Source organism: Lissotriton vulgaris, chromosome 2_1, assembly GCF_964263255.1.
Source record: "Lissotriton vulgaris chromosome 2_1, aLisVul1.2, whole genome shotgun sequence".
NCBI lineage: Eukaryota > Metazoa > Chordata > Amphibia > Caudata > Salamandridae > Lissotriton > Lissotriton vulgaris.
In genome coordinates, this window is record NC_141687.1 from 1673047030 (window position 1) to 1673062798 (window position 15769).

At 44.1% G+C, this 15769-nt stretch overlaps 1 protein-coding gene across 1 annotated transcript in view; it reads left to right on the top strand.

Moving 5' to 3' along the window:
• CRYBG2 (crystallin beta-gamma domain containing 2) overlaps positions 1–15769 on the top strand; it is a 467695-nt gene that overhangs the window by 163690 nt on the left and 288236 nt on the right. Inside the window, exon 2 of the mRNA XM_086957632.1 lies at positions 11532–11628. Coding sequence (XP_086813758.1) covers positions 11532–11628 — 97 coding nt within the window. The remainder of the gene's footprint in view (positions 1–11531; positions 11629–15769) is intronic.

A 15769-nucleotide genomic window follows, 5' to 3' on the forward strand; every position in this document is an offset into this window, starting at 1 on the left:
CCAACGACCTCAGTGACACAGTCTGTTTGGAAATAACAGATGTCAACTCTCTCCGAATGTAGCGGAGCTTCTGATTGGGCAAGAGAAGCTGACAAGTCAATGAATCTATTTGAAACCCCAGAAAATCGATAGACTGAGTGGGAACCAAAACCGACTTGGGAACATTGACCAGAAAACCCAGAGACTGCAAGAGTGTGATGGACCACTCCAGGTGTTGCAGAAGCTTGAGAGGGCAATCCGCCATAAAAAGAATGTCGTTCAGGTAAATAATCAAACGGACCCCCCTGGAACGAAGATGCTCTACAACCGGCCTCAGCAATTTTGTGAAGCACCATGGTGCTGACGAAAGGCCGAATGGGAGAACCTGATATTCGTACCATTGATTCAGCCATTGAAACTGGAGGAATCTGCGATGGGGCTTGTAAATCGGGATAGATAAATAAGCATCTTTCAGGTCCAGACGAACCATCCAATCCCCTTCCCGTAGGAGATCCCGCAGAAGATGGATACCCTCCATCTTGAAGTGCCTGTATATCACCCCGCTGTTGAAGTCCTTCAGGTTGAGAACTAGGCGAGACCCGCCTCCTTTTTTCTCGACTAGAAAGACTGAACTGACAAAGCTCCGTGGATGGCGTTGGTTAGGAACAATCGCCCCTTTGGAGAGGAGCACCTCTATCTCCTCCGACAGACAAGTCTGAGAGTGACTGGAAAAAAGTAGAGGGGTCGGCAGACAGGTTTGATGTATTGGATGATAGAACTCTATCTTGAAACCTTGAACGGTTTCTAACACCCAAGCATCGTTGGAGATCATGCGCCAATTGTTCAGAAAATATTGCACTCTGCCCCCCAACATTACATCGCATGCTTGAATTAAGCTCACCTGTAGCTCCGGAATCTTGATATTGGCCTTGGTGGCCACCAGAACGTCCCTTGCCGTATTGTCCTTTTCCTTTACGGGAAGGATAGAAGTTGGCGCGGGTGGAGTAGCCAGAGTCGTATTGACCACCACGTTGCTGCGAGCCACCTCTCTGGGACTGTTGTTGAGATCCACGGCCGAACGATCGTCCCCTTTGTCGTCCGGCCTTGGTGAAAACCGGACGCATGGCCCGGCGCAAAGATGCCTGCGCTTTATCTATGCCACTGAAGGCAGACACAAATTTAGTCAACTCCTTTAAGAAGGGCTGTCCAAACAGAAGGCCCTGCGCTTCCGGACCGGCCTCAGAGGTTGCCAATGCCGCCAACTTTGGATCTAGTTTAAGGAGAATGGATCGACGACGTTCTGCTGAAATGGCACAATTAACGTTCCCAAACATGCATACGGCCCTCTGGGCCCATTCTATGAGTTCGTCAGGGTTAACTGTCGCCGAGGCTTCCTTGGCCTTGAAACCCAGGTCTAGGATCTTAGATAGGGGACCCAACATGTCCATTAACTTATCCTGACAAGACCGCCAGGAACGGTCCAGGCCCTTCTTTGGGTCTTTAGAGTATTTTTTACGGTAGGTGACCATCATAGGGTCCACCTCTGGAGTCTCTGCAATATGGTCTGCCAGGTCCGGCCTCGGGCACTCCGAGCGAAGCCGAGCTCGGACTGGCGCCTCAAAGGGCTGGCGGACATGCGCCTCCAGGTAGGCTGCCACCGCTGGAGCAGGTAACCAAGAAGTCGAATTCGGATGAATAATATCCTCCGGTTCGAAATTCAGAAGAATAGGACGCTCGGGAGCGTCAACAAAGTGCTCCTTGCGAAGGCGCTTCTTAGGAGGTGAAGTGTCGTGACCAGAGGAGGCCTGAGCAGGATCCGAATCCTCCAAATATTGTGACACAGAAGTTTTTGATTTTTCTGAAGCCAAAACCTTCGCCAACCGTTGAAAATCTAATTTATGAGGCTTGTGAGGAGACTTCGCAGACTTCTGGGAAGGCGGTAACCAACCCTGTTGAATAGCATATTCATTCAGGTGACGTTTGAGGGGATTAATAGCCCGAACCAGAGCCTTATTCACCGAAAGTTGAACACCTTTGTCTAATTCCTCCACTAGGTTATATTCCATGGAGTCATCCTCCTCCTCGTCATAAAAGCAGTCATCATCTGCGTCATAGTACTCAGACATCGCACTTAAGTGCAGAAATTCAATGCCCACAAGATGACTGACTAAGTATGGAGTATCAAGGATACCAATAAGGGGGAGTGACAACCCCAAGCAGGCTGACTGAGAAAGGCACGGACCAAACTCAATTTAACAAAATTCGAATGTGGAGGGAGAAAAGCCTGCCAAACTCACTCTAGGCAGAGCCTATGCACAGAAATAACTACCACAGCACTTTCCTGTGCTCCGGCGTCGACGGGGTCGAAAGTTCAGGGCTGTGGGCGTGAGCGCTGGTGAGAAGCGTTCCTTCACTCGACCGGCGTGAGGCGAACAGCCAGAAACCGGAAACAAGCAGTGCGCATGCGCGACGCTGCTGCCTCTGAAACACCGGCTCGAGAGCGCTCGTGCTCTCCCAAGAAGCCGACGACCCCTGCTCCCACTCCCCCAAGCAACCGGGCACAACAAAGCGGCCAAGTGCAGGGAGGTGAACACACGCTCCCAGGAAGACACGTCGCAACGGACGCACAAAAGAACGGCGCCGAGCAAGGGTACACAAGCGCTGCGCACAGAATAACACAAGCCGCGAAATTTAAGGCAAGTGTACACAATAAGTCAATAACAACAATACCAATACATGCAATGCAAGAAAGGTAAAGTGACTTAACTGGCTGCGGAGCAGCAAAGAAAGAGGAAGAAGGACTGATATGTGGACCTTATATAGTGTTTCCTCTAGGGTCATTCCCAAGTGTTCATGGGATTTGTAGTTTTGTTTTTTGATTGGCTGCTGAGCATTTCATTAAAGAAATGAGAAAGCATAATCGGAGCCTCCTGTCCTGACATAGAATCTTTGTATATGCTGATGTTATCATCTGCCTATATTAACTTTTAAACACTGATACACTGTAATGGTTTAAACTATACAATAAATACATTCATTGACTGTGCAGGGCTGTACATCAATATGATGACACTATTTCCTTAAATTAATTTTCTGTTTTCATGCAAGAAACAATATTTGGAATTGGATAAATGCACAGCGATTTGTTATCTCTCAAAGTTCAACAGTTAGTCGTTTTTTTTTTTTTTTTTTGGTGCACCGTAAGGTGGCGTCGAGGGTCCTGCGACGTCGAGATACACAGCACTGATGTGGCACTAGAGGATCTCTAGTGTCATCCCTTACCGGGCACACAAATATTTGTCTTCCCACACAAAGAAGACTTTCAATCCAGTGTTTCAATTGTTCATGAAATTTATTTTATATTTGTAGAAAAATTTATCATCATCATTTTATGTTGTTCGTTCAATATGATTCTCATGTTTGTAAATCAGACATTGTCATAATAAGGCATCCATTGCATTTCGGGCATTATATAGCATGCCCTTCATCAGGGAAATAGACACTGTAAAACAAGGAATAATAAAATCATATCATCAAAAAGGTTCTGTGTGAGTCTTATTAACATCAATCATAACATAAACAATACAAGGTCTGCTTGATGTGTGCTTATAAATCAATATGAACTGTGTGTGAATCACATGCTGTGGTTAGTATTAGTGAAAAAACAGAAAGAATCTTCTCAAAGAAAAATGCTCTAACTCACATGGCTGGGTCTCTAACAATACTTGTAGTTCTGCAAATCAAAAATGAAGCAGTGTTACAAAAACAGCCTCAAATGGTGGGGCAGTTCATAAGGCAAAAACATTCTAACATCCAGGCTGATGGTCTATAAAGTCCCTCACAACTAACCTTGCTCAAGAATAGGCGCGCGATTACGTCCTTCTCTCCTCGTGCTCCGCGATGGCTCAATGAAGTGCCAATCGCGTTCACCTATTTAACCTGAATTCTGGTCATGTGACTAGTCACATGGCATGGCCATAGAAGAAAGACTCATTATCGAGGGTAGCAGAGTATGCTGTCTTAAGTAATACCCGAGACATTGATCTAAATGCTGGTTATCATGATGAGTGGCCTAGAGAGCCGGTTGTGAAAAAATTCTAGAAAATGATTGAAAAGGATATGTATAAGCTAACGAAATTAAAAAAATATATTAGGTTAAAAAAATTGAAAATGGTTAGAAAGAAATACCGGGAATCGAACTAATCACTACTGAGATGTTAGATGAGCTGTTCTATGGTTAGTGCTATTGTAGAAAGTGAAGAAATGGAAAAGAATATAAGAGGTGTAAGTGTCAGATGTGTATATGAACTCACATAGTATACACAAGGAACAGTCAGGGGAGCAATTAATTATAGGTAACATGCAAATTCAATTCTTTCATTTAACCCCGATGGTTTCTGGCAGGATAAATTTTGTATCCAATAGTTCTCTCTCTGCAGAAGGTATTTGGAATTGTCTCTGCCTTCTACTTTCTGGACCGTTTCAAGGATGATGAATTTGATCTGGGAGATGTTATGATGTTCTTCCTTTTGAAGGATGACAGAATGTGTTACCACGGATTACAAGTTGCAACAATGTAATCCGTGGTAACACATTCTGTCATCCTTCAAAAGGTTACCCCATTAAACTAAAGGTGAATGCCACCTGTGAATCGAGTAATGTCATTTATGGAATCAGATGTCCTTGTGGCAAAATGTATGTTGGTAAGACGGAACGTCGAATCAAAGTACGTTTAACTGAACACAAGTCCAACATTCGTTTGAAAAATATGAAATCTGCATTATCCTCCCATTTTGTTGAAGAACATCATAACATCTCCCAGATCAAATTCATCATCCTTGAAACGGTCCAGAAAGTAGAAGGCAGAGACAATTCCAAATACCTTCTGCAGAGAGAGAACTATTGGATACAAAATTTATCCTGCCAGAAACCATCGGGGTTAAATGAAAGAATTGAATTTGCATGTTACCTATAATTAATTGCTCCCCTGACTGTTCCTTGTGTATACTATGTGAGTTCATATACACATCTGACACTTACACCTCTTATATTCTTTTCCATTTCTTCACTTTCTACAATAGCACTAACCATAGAACAGCTCATCTAACATCTCAGTAGTGATTAGTTCGATTCCCGGTATTTCTTTCTAACCATTTTCAATTTTTTTAACCTAATATATTTTTTTAATTTCGTTAGCTTATACATATCCTTTTCAATCATTTTCTAGAATTTTTTCACAACCGGCTCTCTAGGCCACTCATCATGATAACCAGCATTTAGATCAATGTCTCGGGTATTACTTAAGACAGCATACTCTGCTACCCTCGATAATGAGTCTTTCTTCTATGGCCATGCCATGTGACTAGTCACATGACCAGAATTCAGGTTAAATAGGTGAACGCGATTGGCACTTCATTGAGCCATCGCGGAGCACGAGGAGAGAAGGACGTAATCGCGCGCCTATTCTTGAGCAAGGTTAGTTGTGAGGGACTTTATAGACCATCAGCCTGGATGTTAGAATGTTTTTGCCTTATGAACTGCCCCACCATTTGAGGCTGTTTTTGTAACACTGCTTCATTTTTGATTTGCAGAACTACAAGTATTGTTAGAGACCCAGCCATGTGAGTTAGAGCATTTTTCTTTGAGAAGATTCTTTCTGTTTTTTCACTAATACTAACCACAGCATGTGATTCACACACAGTTCATATTGATTTATAAGCACACATCAAGCAGACCTTGTATTGTTTATGTTATGATTGATTGATGTTAATAAGACTCACACAGAACCTTTTTGATGATATGATTTTATTATTCCTTGTTTTACAGTGTCTATTTCCCTGATGAAGGGCATGCTATATAATGCCCGAAATGCAATGGATGCCTTATTATGACAATGTCTGATTTACAAACATGAGAATCATATTGAACGAACAACATAAAATGATGATGATAAATTTTTCTACAAATATAAAATAAATTTCATGAACAATTGAAACACTGGATTGAAAGTCTTCTTTGTGTGGGAAGACAAATATTTGTGTGCCCGGTAAGGGATGACACTAGAGATCCTCTAGTGCCACATCAGTGCTGTTCATGCAAGAAACGCCATTTAAAAAAAGTGCAGAAAATATGAATGCATTTAGGTAGTACTGTGTGTAAAAAATTCCTGCATGTAACAGCAAAGGCTTCCCATGTTATTGTTTCTACTGGTGGAGTTGCCACACATGGAAACAACACACGTCCTCATGCGGTCCCCGCACCCTAATAAATGTTACATCTACTGACCTCCCACTAAACTCGGGCATTGCTGCAGCATTCACCAGTTAGCACACACTGACCACTCGAACACCAGTCACTCCTCTGTAGCGCACTCAAGATGCTGCTGGTGAGGGAGAACATGTCAGTGCACTCAGCGCCGTGTTCTGCAAGAAAGCGCTGCTAAGCGCCGATATTCAGATTTAATTAAGGGAGTTTTGGCCTGGTGTGCAATAGGACTTAAATTAATAACCACCAGCGGTGTGCACACAAACAGCATGTTCCTGCCAAGGTATAAAAATTGTACAGCATACAAGGCATGTGTGAACATTGTGAACCGAAACTCCGTTCCGGCTAACTGCCCAAAATCACTTGGTTTCCCCTGCCTGGCTTTACTTAACTGCCAAACCAGGCTGACATTCGCCTAGGTCCCTCCCTTGTAACAAGCAATGCTTACATCTGGGCGCTAACATTTCATTTACCGAGGGCTCTCAAAAGGAACTGAGCCATTGGTGATAAATGTATGACCTTGTCACGTGAATCAGGGCGCTTTTGTGTTAGGTCATGTGTAAAATGAAGGCCTTGTTAGCGTGACACACAGGTTCTACATTTCACCTCACTTCAGGTTTCCAGATTCTGCTCAGATGGCTATGGTAAAGTAAACATGAAGGGAACACAACACAAATAATAAAGAAGCAGCAAGCCCGATCTCTCACAGGGTACTAGCGCATCGGACTTTAAAGACACTGCAAGAAATGTTTGAAGCTCAACTGCAGGAGCCCCCCACGTGATTAATAACATGATGTTCCTAAAAGCGCAAACTTGGACCCCAATGGGGGTCGAAGCACTGCACAAAGATTTAATGACCCCTAAATCATGTCAACAAACTTTTAAACAGTAACAATACGAAAGTCGATAATACAGCAGGTATGTTGTCTTTTGGCACAAAAAGAGCTGGGTAGGAGAGGGTGACAGCACTTTTCAAGCTTGTGCTGCCATTTATTTCCCAGGGCATATGCAAATAGTCGCAGCCGGCATGACAAGGGGTCACGCAGGTTTGTGGGGGGAGGGGAAGTGGGACAGGTTTAATTCCAATAAAAAAACGTACTTTCCCCCGGGTCACGCGCCGCCTCAGCTCCTGGTCGGGTCCAGCGTTTTCCTGCTGCTCCTGGCTGGGTCTGCATTTTCCACAGGCAGCCTCCCTTCCCTCCCCTAAGCCAATCACAACACTGCAATGGCAGTGTTACGATTGGTGGAGATGCGCCAGCTTGGCGCCTATAGGAGGCCATTTTTTGTATGGGAGAGTGTGCATTGACTGGTTTGGTCAGCCCCAGAGTCAGGACCCACAGCATTGGGCTAGCCACGCCTCAACTGCTTTCCAGCAGACCAGCCCACCTGCCCGCCCCAACCAGGCACTTCTGCTTTCACGCAGTGTGAGAAGCAGAAACATAAAATGATAAAACTACCATTCTATGTTTCTGCTTCTCGAACTGTGAGAAAGCAGTGGGGCATCGCCCCTCCGCCCTAATGGAGGAGCCGCCCCTGTATACGACACATTCTTCAATATTAAGGCCCCTGACTAAATCAGGCGGCGAAGAATCATCTGAGTTTAAAAGAACATGTGTATCATGTAGATCCTTAATTATTTTGGATATATTTGGAGTGATAGCTATTCCAGTGTGCCTCTTTGGCACAGTGGCAAAATGTTTCTTTAACGTCATTAGTCTAATAAACCTGATAAAAATAAGTCTTCAATTCAAATTAATTACAGGGCCGTGGCAAATAAGAATCATTTACAAAACATATTTTCTTTTACTTACTAATAGTCTAGAGGAGAGATTCACAAACATGTGTACTGTTGTTTCAGCTTCTCTCTTACCATTGACCTTTTTTTGCTCTTACGCTTCATCTTTCTTCTCCTAGTCCACTTTTACCACCCCTTTTTCTTCACTTAATGATCTATCTTGGTTGGTTCCCTGATCAAAGCATTCTCTATAAAACCTCATTTCTTCAGTTCTTCTAAAAAAAACTATGAGGTCCACTCTCTGTCTTGGTAGTAGTTTCCACTATCATTGTTCGAGAGCCTACCCTTGAGGTGTCTAATAGTGAGATACTCTCCTGTGATGGTACCTTTCTGGGTGCTCCTTCTCTAAAGTTTCCATCAAATATTCTTGCATACGAATATACTCCTCCCTGTCTATAAATCCTTTCAGCACGGATAAACTATGACCTCTCTCTATGCTTAATTTCTTTCTGGTATTTCTATATTACTTTTTCTAGGATAGCATACTTTTTCTTTGTCCCTTTGACACCTCAAGTGTAGACTCTTGAACATGGACAAGCCTGTGAGGCACTGATTAGTTCTTCATATCTTTAGAAACCAACACTTTCTGTTCTATTCTGGTTACAGCTGAAGCAAAAGGGAACTATTTTTGGGGCGCAGTTGGTGACAGCAATTTAATTTAATTTAAATGTTTTAAATTAAATTTGAGGCTGTTTCAGGAAAGATTGTGAGAGGTTTGTAAATGTTAAACATTTCATTGCAATGTCCCCTCACCTTATCTCCTGGGCTTTCAAGAGGCCTTCTCCTCCCGAGCCAAATACATGGGCCGCAGCCCCACTTACAAAGTAGGACAGACAATGGGATAGCTCTGCTGATAGATGTCTGAGCATCTATGATCTGCAGACTTAGCTCTGCAGTAAAGGTATGCATCCTCTGCAGGCATAGCTCTGCTGCCAGTGGAAGAGGCATGCATCTTCACAGGGATCAGGGATAGTGCAGCTGTCTGGCTTTTAACGTCTACAGCAGGGGTTTCCGGGGACCCCTAGAGGCCTGCAATGCCTATTCAGGGGTCCACGACTGCTTAGACAATGAAATAATACGAACACATTTATGAATTGTATGTTAATAAAGAAGCAAAATGTTAAATTGAACATTTTAAAAGGTCACGTAAATATGAAGGAATTTGAAATTGGAGGATAAAAATTAAATTGGCATCCTCAGATTGAATAATGGGAGCAGTACAAGTGCATCAAACAGGATATAGAATGGGCGATAGGTGCCCTCAATTGAATTTAAAAAAGCCCCAACCTTCCCATTAAAATTAAAAAAATTACTTTTTAAAATGTGTTTGTAAAATAAATTAAACATGCCATCATTTGTGTATTTGACAAATGCTTGTTTCTATATTTTTGTACATTGTTTTGTGGTTCAAATCATCGATATTGCTTAGGCTGGGGCCAACGATTCTCATAGTTACTCAGTGGGGATGTCCAGATTCTATTCATGATTCAGTGGAGGTCCCCGGATTCCAGTAATAATTAAGTGGAGGTCCACATAAGTCAAAAGGTTAAGAACCACTGGTGTAAAGGGTTAGTACTGCTCCTGCAGTAGAGGCACATATCCACTGCACACATAGCCCTGGTGTCTGGGCCTATGAAAGTACACCAGAGGAAGAGCTTTGCTGTCTCATTACCCTTCTAATGGATAGTCCTCCTGTTTGGCGGTACCATGTGACATCTAAGGCGGCAGATCCGCTGTCAACACTAGAGGTATAGAAGCAGACCTGCCAACTCCTATGCTACTGCCATGTGACACACAGTTTTGGCACTCATTACTCAGCCACCCAGTAATCAGCGACTGTCTAATGGTGAACCTTACGGTGAGCTGCAAACAGTTGCACATAGTTGCGTTACAGTCAGGGTCGGACTGGAACCCAAACCAGCCCTGACAATGTTGACGGACCAACCCCCTGCTGCTTTTGTTACTGGGGGCCGATATAGTAGCACCACTGCAAAACCGGCCCCCAGTAACAAAAAACGTCACCACCACTGCAAAATCAGACCTCATCCTTTCAGCCTCCCGGGGAAACGCCCGATGAATGCAACAGCCAGTCCAGCCCTGGTTCCAGCTTGTGCGTACAGCCTGTGCACTACTGTAATCTATTTAGGTGTTTATGTCCACTCTAGGGCCTGGGCAGCTGCTCCAGAGGGCTTCATATGTGCTGGGGAATGAGTGGGGGGAAGGGAGGTAAGCAAGGGAGTGAATGATGCAGCAGATAAGTGTGATTGCCTGGTCAGTGGCAGGTCCATCCACCGCCTCCTATCCGCTACCGCTCCCTCTCCAAGGCACCATGCCCTCATTCCCCATACAATCACATGGTGATAATTATTCTAAAAATGGCAGACCTGCATGGGCGATCTACGGGGATTGCTCTGCTGTTTGGAGTGTAATCATCTATCATCTAAAGGGCTAGCCCAGTAGTGAAGTTCTGCTGTTTGAAGTGAGTGCTTGTGAAATATGAAGGGTTTTCTCTGCTGAGTTGATGGCATGATCCTCTGGAAGGATAGTACTGCTGTCTGAGGAATGAGAATGTATAATTTGGGGAGACAGTTCTGTAGAAAGAGCATGTAACACTAAACATGATTGGCCCGATCCACAAAGGTAAGCTGAGACCAAAGTCTAACTTTACGACTTTTGGCATTCACAAAGGGCACTTACGAGTAGGAAAGTTAGACTTTTGTCTCAGTTTAATCTAAATTTTGGTCTTAAGTTTAACTGAGACCAAAAGTCTAGTCTCAGGTAAACTTAAGACCAAAACTGAAGTTAAACTGAGAGAAAAGTCTAACCTTACTACTTGTAATTGCCCTTTGTGAAAACCAAAAGTCATAAACCTAGAGATGAAGAGCTGTACCATCTAGAAAGAATTCTCGGTGACATGAGCAAGTGATAGCTGTGTTTTCTAGAGTGAGCACAAATAACACTTTGAGGGCTAGCTTAGTTGTGTGAGGAAGACACGTTTCAACGCATGGGCAAAGTGGGCAATTACCCTCCAAAGTCCCCCTTTGAAAAGTGAACTTTCTCTCTATTTGAAATCTGTCTAATCTATGTTGCTCTCTTAACTTCTCTGTCTATCTTTACATCTGACTCTATTTTATTTTTCTATACCTATTGTCATCTTAAGGACCTCTGGGGCCCCAGGCAAGACATCTTTAAACAAACATATAATTCAACATTGTTGGCATTATGTAGGCTTGAATTATCAGGAAATTGGTCATAAAATTCAAAGATTTTCTCAACGGGGGACCCCAAAGTCTGTCTTGCTTGGGGCACCCAAAATCCTTGAAATAACAATAGTGTGAGGTGAGGAACTATAACATTTAAACCAGAGAACTGGTTCAGTCACTGGCATGTAATTTGGTGAGTGGAAGCGCTTTTATCTCAGTTTAGTGCCTACAAATGCATGGTGGGTTCTGGAAAGTATTTTCTATAATTTCTCCCTGTTTTCGTCCCGCAGCGCCGGTGCACCGGACAAAGCTCACACAGCACAATGGAGCGAACATGACACCCTGCCACTGCCTGAGAACAAGGGCTCACCAAAGTCATCAGCAAAGGTAGGAAAGCCGTGTGGGGGGCACCCTGACTTTAATGTGCCATGAGATGACTGAACATGTGTAAATGTAGCCCCATGCATGCATTTGTGCTCCTGCGTATGCATGCTATACCTAGCATGAGAGCAGACCCAGGATGTGTGTGAGTGGTGTGGTTTGCCGCTCAGTGACTAGGAGCCTTTGACGTTTCTCAAACCCGGTTGTACAACACAGCTGAGTTGGAGAAACCTAAGTGCACACATCTGTTTGCGGGCCTACGACGGCCGTCCAAACAGACATAGGCACTTACTGAGCACCCACCACTCCTCCCGGCTATGGCCTGGCCCAGCACCTCCCGACACTTCTGGCATCAGCTCATTCTGTAGGCGATCATTTTATTTATTCTTTGCTTGACCGCTGACTGACTGACCAGTGTGGTGACGCTCCTCTGCCATTATTGAGGAGCCGCCCCAACAGAAATACTGAAGTTTCTAATACCTTGTGGGACTGAGATGCAACCCTAAGTGATGTCGTAGCAGTGATGCAGCAAGGCGGTTACTAGACACATGGCTTTGTGCCCAGAGTCCAGTCTTATCTTCTGGGGAAAGGTTTGTATATATTCTGCAGTTTGTAGCTTGTTTCTTATATGCTGTGTTCATTACAACGAGTCAATGAGGTAGAGGACACTCCTGGGGGTCTCAATTCATACATTATAGGCCTGGGTAATCCTAGCATTCAGAGACTAACCCCTAGACTTAAGAGCTTGTGTGGTGTTGGGGTAACCTGGGTCTTTATGGTACTGACCAGTTGATATGGCTTCTGTTGGGTCGAGGGTTCTTGCAGCTTGAGTTCTCAGTGCTGGTAGGGGGCCAGCTACAAGGTCATACGCGGAAACCACAGGCCCCTTCCATATTTTACTGTGATGACCCCTTAATGTGGCTTGCTCCACTGCCCACAGCGAGTTTCATAATGTTGACCCATCCATCCTGTATGATCTAGGGGTGCTACAACCATTAATGGATCTATCATTGAGTCTTCAGTCTCTAGAGTTCTGTCTGATTCTGGAATCAGAGGAGCCCCTCAGCACATTTTTCTTGGAGGCTCAGTTTTGTGTTATGCTACCAGTCACAGCACTGCCTCTGTTGCAGCTGGTCTAACATAAAACACTTGCCTTTTGTCACTAACCCAGGAACAACTCTTATCATATACTCATTGGTGGCGCCTATAACACTGAAAACACTCACTCATTCAATTTTCTCTGGATCAGTGATAAGTAGACGGGCTGCAAGACATGCGGGGTACCTTATTACCTATACAAGAACCAAATACATTATATACATTTAATTTGAATAGCTGTCAGTTCTAAAACATCAAGGTACTCCGCTATTTGGTCAATGGACCTACTAGTAGGAATCAGTTGATGGTGATTAAGTCCAGCTCAATCCCAATTTAAAACCTTCAATATTTATTTATCATGACTTTTATTCTAATAACCACAGACTCGAGTTTATATTTTCATAACATTTTATCTAAATTCAGTTGACGAGAAATTGAAATTAAGTAAGGTTTATTAGGCAGATACATTTAAACGTTATTTCAATGCATTTCAGCAGAGAAAATAGAGAACGGAACATACTTATTACCCCTTGGCCATAGGGCGATGATGAGAATGGTTCACCAGAAAATGAACCGCAGATCACAGGATAGGTTCCCAAACTGACTGTCTGTCCCTCTAACCTCCTCGGACTTATCCCTCTCGAGATAGAATTCCCGCAATGGTCTGGTTCCTTTTCCCCAAAGTCCAAAATGTTCAAAGTCTTTGCACCATAAAGAAGAAAAAAATCGTCTCAACTGACAGCATGTCTTGCTGAGCAACGGTGCACAAATAAGCCACACCTTATCATAAGCACAGGCTCCATTTATACCCTTTTCGCTAACTTTCTATACCCAAAATTGAAACTTTTAGGGGCTACATCAACTTCTGATTGGTCTATTGGAGGGGTGGTGATGATCACCTCATTGTCCTCTTAGCTCAAACTAGTTCGTAAAATGTCCTGATTCATTCCGGGTTCACATGACTTCATAGAATATTTTAATTTATACTTAGTTAAATTATTTGCAACATTCTTCCACAGTCATGAATTTGCTCCTCCTCTGGAGCTCAGTTCTCCCATCCATTCCCAGGCTTTTAGAATAGTCTCTTTGGCACAACTCATGTTACAGGTCAGGCTGACCTTGACATCTCTCACTCCAGACATAGGCCATACACTTGTGACTGAACTTCCATTCTGTTTATTTATTTGCAAACTTGTACTGCGCTGGGAATCGACTCCCGGAGGAGTATCTCCGCGCCTATGGCAGCATCAGAAAGCAAAAGGCCCTATCTTATGTTGTTAAATGCTCAACCAGACTAATAATTAAACAGGAAAGTTTTTAGTTTTTTCCTGAAGGGAAAATGTTCCTTACATAATCTGATTTCATAAGGAAGTTCATTCCAAAGCTTCGGGCCTGCTACTGATAGAGCCCTTCCCCCTTGTCGTGTCTTCCAGAATCTGGGGACACATAGCAATTCACGGTCTCCAGATCTCAGAGATCTTGAGGGGATGTATGGAATGAATTTCTTGGTTAAATAATCGGGACCTTTACCAGTGAGGCACTTGTAGATGATGCAGCATGTTTTAAACATCACCCTCTGTTTCACAGTGAGCCAATGGAGTTTATTGAGTAGAGGTTTTGAGGGAGTCAGGGCCGGGGCATTGAGAACGAGGCGTGCAGCCGTGTTTTGCACAACTTGTAGTCTGGCAATGATCCCCTCATTGGCGGCTAGCAGTAAACCATTACAGTAATCCAGTCTACTCAACACGAGCGACTGAACTAATGTTTTCCTGGTGATATCAGGTAACAGGGGGAACACCCTTCGGAGAAGCCCAATAACATGGAAACAAGAGCTTACCACTTGAGTAGCATGAGGTTTAAGGGCGAGCTCTTGATCCAATTTAACTCCTAGATCTTTCACTACCACTTTGGGCTCAGGGACTGGGCCTAGATCTTGAGGCCACCAGTCAGGAGTCCACAGACGTTTGGCATCCCCAAAGAGCATCACCTCGGTCTTACAGACGTTACACTGAAGGAAGTTTGCTGCCATCCAATATGCCACTTCTTTCATCCCCTGGGCAAAGGAGTTACGCACTTCAGGAGTCATGATTTTAAACGGAAAGAGGAGTTGTGTATCGTCTGCATACGATACGGGGATAAACCCGTGGGATCTCATGATGTTAGCTAGGGGTGCCACGTAGATGTTAAATAACGTTGGGCTCAAGCAGGAGCCCTGTGGCACCCCCTTTGAGATCTCCACCTCCTCTGACTGGTAAGGACCCAGTATGACTCTTTGAGTGCGTTTGGTGAAAAAACTCCTTAACCAGGCCAGCGCCTTGCCTCCCAGGCCGATGTCAACTAGTCTGGCGGTCATGATATCATGTGACGCAGTGTCAAACGCCGCTGACAGATCTAAAAGCCCCAGGATAACGGAGTAGCCCTTATCCTGAAGCATATGAAGATCGTCAGCGACGGACAACAAGGCGGTCTCAGTGCTGTGCCTGGGCCTAAAACCCGATTGGGATGGATCTAGTCCCCCCGCACTTTCGATGTATTTGGATAAGTGCCGGTTAACAAACTTCTCAGTGAGCTTCCCTAAAAAAGGGAGGAGAGAGATGGGTCTCAGGTTTGTCAGGTCGGTCCAAGGAATGGAGTTGTTCTTCCGTAGAGGCCTCACCAGAGCATGCTTTCAGTCTAGGGGGACTTCCCCTGTACTCAAGGATAGATTGACTACCCGCCGAATTCCGGCACCCAGATCATCCCTCAGAAGTGACATGACCCGTGCTGGAATAATATCCGAAGGGCATCCACTCTTAGTTTGGGTGATTAGAGTACTTATGTCCTCCATTGATATTGGGGGGAATTCAACAAGCTTGCTAGCCTTGTTTTCTGCTGTGCTGAGGTATGGCTGATCCATACTGTAAGTAGTTCTCATGTTATTGGAGGTGGATTTTGAGGCTAAGATCTTAGCGTAAATGCCTTCTATTTTTCTAACAAAGAACTGTGAGATATTGTTGCAGAGTTCCTGGGACTCAATCCCCTCTGTTTCACAAGCTGCAGGCTTGATAAA